Source organism: Carassius gibelio, chromosome A7, assembly GCF_023724105.1.
Source record: "Carassius gibelio isolate Cgi1373 ecotype wild population from Czech Republic chromosome A7, carGib1.2-hapl.c, whole genome shotgun sequence".
Classification (NCBI taxonomy): Eukaryota; Metazoa; Chordata; class Actinopteri; order Cypriniformes; family Cyprinidae; genus Carassius; species Carassius gibelio.
In genome coordinates, this window is record NC_068377.1 from 29549272 (window position 1) to 29561701 (window position 12430).

A 12430-nucleotide genomic window follows, 5' to 3' on the forward strand; every position below is an offset into this window, starting at 1 on the left:
ACAACCAACAACATCCTAATAGCTAACAGATATACAACATTATCAAATAATTCTACTCACATAATACACAGAACACAGAATAAAAAATTAAATAAATGTGATTAGAGAGCAAATCCAGTCTGAATTAGAAGCCTATGAATTCATCATCAGTCAATGTAATTTCTCACTGTCACTGCTCTATATTCTCTATTGTAGATCGGTGGTCGTTGTACAGAAGGAGAACGAGAGGGGGGCAAGAATGTAGAAGGAACATGTCCGAAAAAAAGACTCTTGAAAAAGTTTTAATTTAATTTCAACATCTCAATGTAGCATTCACATTAACTGAAGTAGCCTACTAAAGTGTCTCTTGCTCAAAGTCACTCCCCCTCCTCGTGTCAGTGTTGCCAACTTAGCGACTTTGTCGCTAGATTTAGCGACTTTTCAGACCCCCATAGCGACTTTTTTCCAAAAAAGCGACTAGCGACAAATCTGGCGACTTTTTTTGACAGACCTTATTTAGTCTCTGAGACTCTCCGGTACTGCCGCACGAGCTCTCTCTCTCCCTCTCTCTCTCTCTCTCTCTCCCAGCGTGCGCACACGCCCCTCTCTCTCTCTGCATCTGCTTCTGCTATGTACAGCGGGCAGAAAGGAGCAGCACTTTATGTTAAAAAAATATATTCTGTTGCTTCTAACTCTATTTTACATACAAGTATAGCCAAAATCACAGTACAATCATTATCTTAATCTTATGTGTATGTGATTTAATTAGACAATGTCGTGAATAGGATTTTAGTGCAGAGATTAACATCTTTGAGAGCTGGTTATGTATTCTTAATGGACCGCGTTTCAGTCATTATAATATTAATTCCGTTGTCGGACAACAAAAACATTAAAATATAATAATAAAGAACTTTTATTGAGAATTTTGGCTGCCTTAAAACGCAGTACATGAGCATAGAAAGGGCGAGATAATATGACGCACTTACGTCATGAATATGCTAATTAGCATATGACGTCATCTAGCGACATTTAGCGACTTTTCAGGCAGGGTTTAGCTACTTTCCATTGAAAGAAGTTGGCAACACTGCCTCGTGTCCGGTCACAATCAAGTTTCACAAGAGCCACGCACGACCTATGCGCACGACGAAACAAAAAAACTAGCTGGGCTTGGTAAGCACAAGCATATCTCATTATGTTAGTATCTTGACAACGAAACGATAGTAAACTCAAATAATACTACATAATGCTATCGTTTTATTAGTGATTCATTTCAATCTATCATGCTGTATTCGAGACTTCTTATTTTCCCCAAACTAACGTTAGCCATAACACTCCCATAGCAATGATAGTGTTCAGCTGTTAGCTCTGTCGGATATTCGGCGAGAATGTGAAAAGAATATAACGTTAGCGGTTTATGCAATAGCATAATTAGAATCATAAATCGATTTTTGAACGAAGCTTTTATTTGCATTTCTACTGTAATGTTATGCAGCCATGTTAGCATGTTTGCTAGCTAGCCAGATAGGGAGATATAATCCATGACAAGAACAAGCATTAAGTGTCATGCGTTGGTCTATAAAAACATAGAGCAAATCTTAAGCTTCTCTAAACGCAGGGAACCGTATCACTGCAAATAAAAGGAGACGTTGTCAACTTCCCCGAGTTACGTTAACTGAATGTCCGTTAGCTGAAATCATAGCGGTGTGACAAGACTAAACGCTAAAACTTTTTTAAACCGCTATTTGTAATTGTTGTCATGCATCTTTCGTGACTCATATTATTTTAGAGACTGTCTGTAAGTCTATTTAATGTTAATACACTTGTAACACTGCAGGACCATTAAAGATTAAACAGTGAAGGCAAACGTGTTTAAAAAGGTTACACGGTTTAGAAATGTTGAACAGGTATATGACCTAAGCTTTTCATTTCCACGTAAATTGTAACCCAAAATCACATAAACTCTCTTAAAACATTATTAGATATATTGTGGTATATAAAAGCTTAATTATTCAGTGCATCCCAAGTAATTCTCATATCAGAGATATAATATTCAGTTTGACCCTTTGTTTATATTGACGTGCACTTTATGAAAAAATAATGTGAGCATGCATGCAGAATAGCATTTGTGAGACTTACTGAGCCTCACTGACATGTTAAAGCAAATATGGCTTATGATTGTTATCGGGAACTCACTAGAATTTTTTAAATGTTTACTACTGTTAAAATTAAAGGGGTAGTTAACCCAAAATAATCAAAAAATCTGTAATCATTTACAGACTTTCAATGGAAGTCGAAGGTAACCAAAACTGTTACCATTCTTCTTTTGAGAGTGAGTAAATGATGAAAGGACTAAAATTTTTAGGTGACCTATCTCTTTAAAATCTTCATATTCTGCCAATTTATAATGCTCATGAAAATCTTTATTGATTGCCCTTGTCTTTTACAGTTTTTGAGTAATTCATGTCACCGAACATAGTTTTAAAGGATGAACCGGGGCCGGGGAGTGAGAAAAAGAACGGCACCGGAAAAATCAGATGCCTTTGAAACCTGTAACAAGGAAATACGTGCGGAGATGAACCGGGGCCGGGGAGTGAGAAAAAGAACGGCACCACAAAAATCAGATGCCTTTGAAACCTGTAACGAGGAAATACGTGTGGAGATTCACCAGCTCTTCAACAAGGTCAGAGGTTATGTTCCCCCTGCTGGAGGAGAATGGACGTTGCCTGACCCAAGTGTGGTGCTCTGTGATCCTCATGTGAGTCACCCACGTTTGCAGGCCCTGAAACAATCACTAAATGAAGTGAAGAATCAACTCAGCGATAAAGACCTCTCAGTATGGCACCAGCATACTTGTTTCACCAACCGAGCAGGTAGTGTTACAGCCCACCTTCGCTCCACAACCAACGCAGAGCTGTGCACCCAGGCTTGGGCCAAGTTCTATGAGATCCTAGGCACTTTTAAACTTCTCCCTGACAATGCATTGAAGAGTGGTGAGTTGAACTCCATACACCTGTGTGAAGCCCCTGGTGCCTTCATATCAGCTCTAAATCACTTCCTCAAGACAAGTGGCCTCTACTGCGACTGGAACTGGATTGCAAATACTCTAAATCCTTACTATGAAGCCAATGGACGTGGTTGCACTATCACAGATGACAGACTCATCACACACACTCTGCCTTGGTGGTTCTTTGGATCTGACAACACAGGTGACATAATGCTTCAGAAGCATCTGGTGGAGCTGCAGAGATTAGTGAGCAACATGCGCAGTGTTGATTTGGTTACAGCAGATGGAAGCTTTGACTGTCAGGGGGACCCAGGGGAACAGGAGAGATTAGTTGCCCCGCTTCAATACTGCGAAGCTGTTTGTGCGCTTCTGCTGTTAGGATCCGGAGGCTCATTCGTCCTGAAGATGTTCACACTATTTGAACACTCATCTGTCTGTCTGCTGTATCTCCTCGCATGCTGCTTCCGTTCCGTGAACGTCTTCAAGCCAGGCACCAGCAAGTCTGGAAATTCAGAACTGTATATAGTGTGCTTGGACTATCAGGCCAAAGAACAAATTCGGCCACTGCTCTCAAAGTTAATCCGTAATTACGGACCAGACTTGGCATCCACAGTGGCGCTCTTTCCCCATCGCTGCATTCCAGACTCATTTCTAAGTCAGCATGAAGAGATATGCACATTTTTCCATGCATTGCAAGTTAACACAATCAAGGAGAACATCAAGCTTTTTGAATGCATGAGCGTAGAACAGCGCAGGCGTTTGGAGCAGCTCAGGGAATACGCTGCAGAGTTTTATACAAGACGTTTCACTGTTCACTACCTCCCTCGGAAAAGCTGGATTTGCCGTGGCGGTATGGCCAGATGGGTAAAACCCTGTGAAAGGAAGCAAATGGGCTCTTTCAATCAGCGCAAGGAGATAGACCTTCAGGGATGGAAGCAGCGCCTTGTTCATGGAAAACATGGGGAGTTCATAAAGAGGCACTGTGCAGGGACAGAGGGATGTGAGATTGTACTTAGTGGCCCATTGGATGAGTGCGATTTAGGAGCCTGGTATGCCCTTGAGGGAGCTGCCTTGCCGAAAGTCTGCAGCTCCAGCTTCTGTGATCAAGAAATGCTAGACTTCCTGAATGAAGCTCTGGAGGAGAACCTGAGGGTCAAAGCGGTCAACCATTCTCACAGAGCCTTGCCAGTATGCACCTCCTGTAGCATTGACTCCCCTGTAGGCATCTTATCTGAGATTTTCAGCAACCCTGATGTGACATCTTGTTTGGTGCTGGGAAGCCAGTCTTGGTGTGACGGCACGCTTGTAGGCAGTAAATTGCAGCCAGAGTTTTTGCAAGGACCCTCCTGTCGTGGGGTACAGGAATCCACATTGCACGATGGACAACCAGACTATCAATTTGAGCTTTTGAACACTGTGCTTTTTGCTCTGCAGAAACAGCATCAGGGATCAACCCTGGTGATTCCCTTAAGTTCTGTCTTAACACGCTTCACCTCCGGCCTGGTTTTGACACTCCACCTGTGCTTTCGTAACATCACTTTCTGTTGTTCGTCTGGTTGGCCTCCTGCTGCTCTTGTGTGTGCAGGTTTCTCTCCACCATCAGCACTACCCCAGCTGCTGGACGTTCTCCGGGATGTGTTGGAGAAGATGAAAAAAGTTGAGTCGGGGAAGCAGATTCTGCAGTTTGTACCTTTAGAAGAACTTCTCAGAGGGGATTTACCTCACTTCCTGTCTTCCTTTAATACTGCTGTAGTTCGACAGCAGCTACATGTGCTCATGCAGGTTGAATAGAGCACATGATGCTACACCTATATGCCTTTATTCTCTAGAAGAACTTTTCAGTTAGACTTCATTTCAGTATAATCATGTTTTGTTTTTGTTTTGAATTTCAGCCATAGCTGCGCCAGTGCACCAGTGAATATGTAGGAAACATTTGAACACAGAATTCCTTTGTTTTATAAATTCTTACTGGGGAGAATATCTTTGTTTAACCTTGAATGTGCTGCATATGACTGTAAGGATTTAAAAAAATATATTAATAATAGGATGTGCACTTCAAAATGCTTATTTTAATATTTGTTTCATTACTTTTTTTCTTTTTTTAATGTTTGAAATTATATGTGTTGCCTTCAATTTGTCTGTCCTGGCTCATTCATTTTCAAGCCTTTTCTTTAATGTGTATATGGAGGGGTTTCAGTTGTTGTTCCCATGAATGGTTTCTTATAGTTTTCCATTTATAATTTGTTGCATATTTTCTGCTTGAGACTGATTGATATATTTTTTAAGTTGGAAGAACTGCATAAATACATTAAAAGAATAGTCAGTGTACAGTAATACAGTGGTAAAAATAGGTACAAAATAATTTACCTGCAGGATCAAAAAATATACCCTTTACTAATAGAGTGTTCTCCTGTAGAACATCAAGAAATAACTTGATCTGGCCTACAAAGTTTTTTTTTTTTGTATGTGTTTGCTGCTTTTCCTTTATAAATAATGTGACTATTTCAGTGTTCACCACTGCAGGCAAAAAAATAATAAAAATGTGGTTTTGACAAATAATAGTTAAGTCTGAGCCAATGGCTATACGTTATCTTGAGTCACACATTTTTTATGTTGGCAGTTATGATTGACTGAGTGATTCAACAAAAGACAGAAAACAACCTGTCACCAATTTTTCTGACCAGAAGTGTTTATGGAAATGTCTACACATATGTGAAGAGGCACTGTCTTGCGTCTTATGAAGGTAAATGTTTCTGCACATATCTGACAAATGCTACAGTTAAAGTTACTGCCACACTGGGATTGCGCTGTCTTCTCATTTGTTGGATGTTAGGGACTCCGTTCTTATCAACTGTGATTATTTTTGAATGGATGGATTTCTGTACAGCAAGAGTGAGAGTTCTGTACTCACATCTGCAGCTCATCTGCAGCTTTCCACTAATCTCCCAATGCTATTCACATCCAACACTATCCACATCCAACCGTTTCATCCAACTAACATCTAAACCAATACACACAAAACAAACAGTGAAAGACAGCAGGTCGAAATGAACAATCTTTAAAGTTTTTTCTTTCTTTTCTTTTCCTTTCTTCTCTTTTAAAAGTTCATAAAGATTCAAAACATTATTTTTTGTTCGTCACAACAACTTTACACCTTTCTGTCTTTGGAATTATTCTGCTTGGTCATTGATTTCTGTGTGTAATTTACAATTTTCACAGCCATTTTTTTTTAATCTACAAAATATTGCAAAATAAAAAAACTGATTTAGACTGGTCTCTCATTATGGCCCAGCAGATTGTAGATGGTTTGTGCTAGTTTCTCAGCCTGGCCAAATTAAAAAAACACCCAATACTTTTTAAAACAGACAAACAGACCAGGACGGGAGACTGTCTAAAGCTGTTTTTGACTGCTGTTAAAGCTCTAGGCACACTTATTAACGTATAGGATGTTCCGCATGAGGATTTTGATGTAGAGTTGATGAATACAAAAACACATGAAGCCACCTGCTGTTCAGGCATTTAGTGGTTTATAACTGATTCACAGTTGGAGTGGGATTTCCATGGATGTTCTTCTCTCTGCCTCATTACAGTATGTCTGTTGAGGATGGTCGGTTTAACAGTTTCTATGAACACATAGAAATTCAGTAATAGAAGACTACACTGCCTAAAGTGAAGTGACACACATATGAACATGTACAAACATAACGTTGCTAGCTGTACAGCATATGAAATGATTCACAATAGTATATTTTGCTGAAATAATGATGCCATACATTCTGTATTTAATCCACTGCTCTTAAAGCCTCTTTCCAATGTTACTCTCTTCTGATCTGTCTGGCAAAACCTCCATAACTCTGTGGTCTCAGCACTGAGTTAGCTAGAATGTATGCCAAGACACTGATTCATTAAAGAAAGTGTTTTATTCTGTAGAGTGATTCAATAATTCATGCAACATTTCTTACAAGACACAGGTTAGGTTTGCAGAGCTGCTTTTGTTGAGAGGTAAAATCAAAGTCAGTTATGTTGATCTTTTTTATTATACGTATACAGTACATTTCTTTTCACACACATATTACAGTATGTACCCTCTCTACCAGTGTTGGTCAGTAACGCGGTACTGTAATTTGATTACTTTTTTAGTAACGGAGTAATTTAACACGTTATAATTTTCGAAATAGTAGTTAGAGTATAGTTCCGAGGTCTCTACGTTACTGCCGTGTTACACTGCTGACAGAATGCAGTGTTTTATAATCTAAAGATTGTAAAAAGGGTGTAATAGGCCTACACGCACTGTCCAGTCAAGGGTAGACATTCGTGTGAGCGGGATGCAGGAGAACAAAATGATTCACAGGACTACCGAAAATAGAAATATCTAAACGTAAAATATCTAAAACTAATAAATGGTTATTCATCTATTGCACAAATGCAACATGAACTTATATGAAATATAAACGATTAGCTGCTGCAAGCGTATGCAGTGTTTCTATTTAACGCACGTTTGCAGCGTTGAGCAATGCAGTGTTGAAATATGCATGCTCACAAATCCTCTCATTATAATACACGAATTGTAGACATTATGAAAGATTCATTATGCATCTGTTTATTGTGTTAGAACAGATCTGTGAGATTGCGATGAACTGAGATGTCTTTTAGAGATTGGATTCTGCCATCCAAGCCATGCATGCAGCAGTCACTTGCTTTAGTTAAAAATAACTGTTCTGTGAATGTTGATGCTGTAATAACAAATATTTATTAAGAGCATGTAGCCTATTCTGGGATTTCATAAATTTCATTGAGAAAAAAGAAACGTAACAAGTAATGTAATCAAAACATATCAGTAATTAGTAATTTGATTACATTTTCAGAGTAACTTGCCCAACAGTGCTCTCTACCACTATATGTCTGTAAAAGTGTGTTTGTGTGTGTGTGTGTGTGTGTGTGTGTGCATGCTCCTGTTCCTGAGAAAACCTGGCGAGCTGTAATTTGGAAAGTTCCACTGCTCTGTGTGTGTGTGTGTGCGTGTGAGGACGCATTCATTACTATTAGGACTTCAGGCTGAGCACTCTGAGTGGTAGTTTTTGGTTAGTCAGCACACATAACTCTTTCCGAAGATTGACTGAATTGGACCTTTTTTAGCTTTGTTGTTTAGACTCAGAGGAATAAATCTGTGACTTGAGAATCCTTTAAAGGGATAGTTCACCCCCAAAAAAGTCAATTTGAGCAAATATTTATTATTGGGTATACATGTTTAATTAATAAGAAAGGGAGAGACAAGAAAGATATAAAAAATAGGAGAGATTAAATGGATATGATAATTTTGTCATCGTTTACTCACCCTTAGGTTGTTCCAAACCTGTATGAATTTCTTTTTTCTGTCAAACACAAAAGAAGATATTTTGAAAAATGTTGGTAACCAAACACTTGCTGGTAGCCATTGACTTCCATAGTATGGAAAAATCAAAACTATTGAAGTCAATGGCTACCAGCAACTGTTTAGTTAACAAGATTCTACGAAATATCTTCTGTTGCATTCAGCAAACAGCATGGAACAACCTGGGGGCAAGTAAATGATGACAAAATTATCATATCCAGTCAATCTCTCCATTTTTTTTCTATATTTCTTGTCTGTCCCTTTCTTATTAAATAAACATGTATACCCAATAATAAATATTTGCTCAAATTTACTCACCCTCAGGCCATCCAAGATGTACATGAATTTGTTTCTTCATCCGAAGAGATTTGGAGAAATTTAGCATTACATCACTTACTCACCAGATCCTCTGCAGTGAATGGGTACCGTGAGAATAAGAGTCCAAACAGCTGATAAAAATATCAAATAAATCCACAAGTAATCCACATGACTCCATTCTATCCATTAATGTCTTGTAAAGTGAAACACTGTGTTTCTAATAAACAAATCCACTTTTTCACTGGAGAAAACAATGTTATGGATAGAAGATTAGTATTTTATCTGGAAGCAAGGCCTTGAAGATAAAAGCATTTTATTGATGGATGCTGGTCAGCATGTTGGTTGTAAATATTTTCCATTAACAAAAGTAGGCCATCCTGGGTTTGAAGCACCAGTATATAGATAGTTTTCTAAAAAGCATCAGACTGTAGAAGCCTTTTTGAAACCTTTATTTTTAATAGTGAATAGTTGAAGTGATGTGACTTGATACACCCATGCATGCATATGAGTGTACAGTATGAGTGTGCTTCCCTCTGGGTGTCTTAGCTTTGCTGTGTGTGAACATTTCTACGGTCACTAATGCAGCAGGAGGATCTTTAATGTTGGTGGCATCGTGCTCAGTACAGACCACATGAATATGGCAGATGTGGCTCAGTTTAATCTTGACTTTGGATAGGATCAAGTGCATATACGTGTTCTGCATGTGTTCTGGTCAAAATACTCCCTAAGTATGCCTAAAAACTTTATTATCCCTTACATCAGATGAACAACATTTTACATATGTGGGTACATTTGACAGATGGAATCATACGTCTGATTCTGGACACTGGACACATGCCTATCTATTGCATCAGATCATGTTTTGTGGTGGCAGAAGGACAGCCATTGAAACTTAGATGGATTATGGGAAATAGTACCCTTGATATTGAAATCTGCTTATATAAAGCACTGGTTTTTATCATTACTTTTTTTTTTCTTTTTTCTTTTTTTTGATGATTCCAATACTTTTTGTGGATTTGTATAAATTTTATTTATTTATTTTCAAGCAAATGTATTAATTGAAATATGCTTTATAACAAGTAAGCTGGCCTTAAAAATATCTGTAGCCATTTTAAATTAGAAGCATCCACTGCATTTTAATCAGGGTGCAAATTACACAGTGACCTAATTAGCATGATTTAATTGTGTATTCCTTATGTTTAAATGCTTAATCTAATTAATTACACAATGTTCTGATTAAATAATTGAATTAATCACAAAGAATTAGATTAGCACATCATGTACCGATTAATTAAAGTCGTTATTAAAGATCATTTAAAGTCATTATTGTGTTGAATTAGAAAAGCAGTGAATAGACATGGAAGCGGTGTTTGTTATAGTCACGGGCATAATTTCCTATGGGGACAGGGGGGACATGTCCCCCCCACTTTTCAAAATCCCGTTCATATCAGAGCACAGATGAGGTTAAGCTGCTTCAGAACAGAGAGGGTGAGATAGGGAAAACAGTAGCAGCACAACGTTACAGGGAGGTTATGTGCTGTATGAAAGGCCAGGTGATTTTGATTTGTTGGTGATAAAAGGGAAGAAGTGTACATGATAAATAGTGAATACAGTTTGAATATTATCAAATTAAATATTCTTCTTGTAGGAGCCAAATTGCGTGTTGTTATTTGTTTAGAATATTTTTAACATGGTCACATCATCACATGGGTGTGGTTTCATATTATTTACCTGCTCATTTGTGCGGTGGGAGAGAAATGCTTTCATATCAGAGAACAGATGAGGTGGAGCTGCTTAAAGACAGGGAGGGTGAGACAGGCAGAAGTAGAGTTGCAGGTATGTGCTGTGTAAAGGGTCAGGTAATTAATTTTAATTATGTCATGTCAGAAACAGGCTAGCACATTTTCATATTTCATAGGTGAGACAGGGAAAAATTTTAGTGAAAGTTTTTGACTTTATAAAATTATTCTCTCAAGTCTTGGGTATTCAACAATAAATCAAGTAAGACATCTTTTTCTTATACATAGTAGCCTATTATTCTTTTTGCCCCCCCCCCCCCCCCACTTCTCAAACCAAAGTTACACCCCTGGTTATAGTAACACTAGTCTCAGCCTCAAGACATCACACCCATGGACCGTTGGCTTAAATGTCTTATGCATATGGAACACAAAAGTAGAAAAACTTCAGGAGTGTCGAAGTCGTCATCGGATTGGTTCTTAGATATCTTGGAGACGTGTGTGTCACGTTCTTTAATGATTCGCCTGGAAACAAAATTGCTGACTTCTAGTTTACAACTGTGACGATGAGCGCTAATCAGGATCAACTAAACGCCGGATATTCAAAAGTATGAGAAATATTTAAAGTTCACGCATATTATCTTTAAAACATGTCTAAGAGTTTTACACAGTGGTCTGTTATTGTGTCGACATTTCCACTACAAACGTGCCGCTTAATGAAACGAACTCTGATTGGATGTTTGACATGTCGGTCAAACAGGCTTATGGGCGGGACTTGGCCATTGAAAGCTGCCATAGATTCTATGTGAGACTATAGTAACACATGCAACTTTAACGTGTATAGTTTAAATTATTATTATTACAGTATAATGTAAAATTAGTCAGAGGAAGGCATCTTTATATTTAGAAGTAAATCTCCATATTGGCTACATTATACACCCCCCCCCCAACATTTAGGAAGGATCAAATAGGTACAGAAAAACAGATACAAAACATGCACACGCACACACACACTAGAACAAAAAAAATGTTGTACTGACTTTTCCGTCATTGTCTATACCTGTCGATCGTGATCGATACGATTACAACAGGCTTCTCAAAGGTAATCAAGAATTAGTGCTGCCATCCATTCACCAACTCAGCCAGTGTCTGCAGTCCTTCAATCCAAACTGCTGAGACAAGCACGTGTGTGATTGATTGGTAATTGGCGGAAATTGTACTGATTTAGGCCTATTTAGTTTAGTCTCCTACAAAGATTGCTGTTTATTGCTTGTTATGGTGTATTCCTGTCCATTTTGCCCTTGCAGTTTCTCCTATCATCTTATATTCTACTCCCAGTGCTTCCCCAAACTAATTCCGTTTCTAATTCCATCTCATTTTCTTTTTTCCCTATAAATAGACTGATGTGTTCATTGGTTAAGATGTTGGAAAAGGGGGGATGGTGTGCAGAAAATCCTGCAGCCCCTATAGATTCATACACAACACACTAACTTTATTGAAATGCTGCTAAACCAGTTTTATCTGATATATTCAACATACAGTAGGAGCATAATTTATGAAAATGAAGGAGCTTATCTATCTATCTATCTATCTATCTATCTATCTATCTATCTATCTATCTATCTATCTATCTATTTATCTTTTAACAAAATATTAAATATAACATATATATATATATATATATATATATATATATATATATATATATATATATATATATATATATATATATATATATATATATATATATATATATATATATATATATATATATAAAATATACTAATAATATAAACAATAAATATCTATTTGTGTGGTTTGGGCAAGCATAATAGTTAACAATGTATTTTTAAGAAGGCTACTTCTGAAGAGTATTCATGTACTCTTTCATGTACGGACACAAATGTTAATATTAACCTTTACAAACTAACTGACTGAAGATTTCATAAATAAAGCCTTCCATATATATTTTTAAACGACTCCATTGTTGATCACAGATAATATGCTTTAGGAAACTTTGAT

General features: G+C 37.6%; 1 protein-coding gene across 1 annotated transcript; it reads left to right on the plus strand.

Annotated features, from left to right (window-relative positions):
• Window positions 1-1014: 1014 nt before the first annotated feature.
• Window positions 1015-5544, plus strand: LOC128017115 (cap-specific mRNA (nucleoside-2'-O-)-methyltransferase 2). The gene is made up of 2 exons (XM_052602330.1): window positions 1015-1149; window positions 2426-5544. The coding sequence occupies exon 2, from the start codon at window positions 2465-2467 to the stop codon at window positions 4772-4774; it is 2310 nt and encodes a 769-aa protein (XP_052458290.1). The 5' UTR covers window positions 1015-1149; window positions 2426-2464; the 3' UTR covers window positions 4775-5544.
• Window positions 5545-12430: the final 6886 nt, after the last annotated feature.

Bases quoted from the DNA above. Each gene is read 5' to 3' on its own strand.
- LOC128017115 (XM_052602330.1), top strand. From the start codon at position 2,465: ATGAACCGGGGCCGGGGAGTGAGAAAAAGAACGGCACCGGAAAAATCA.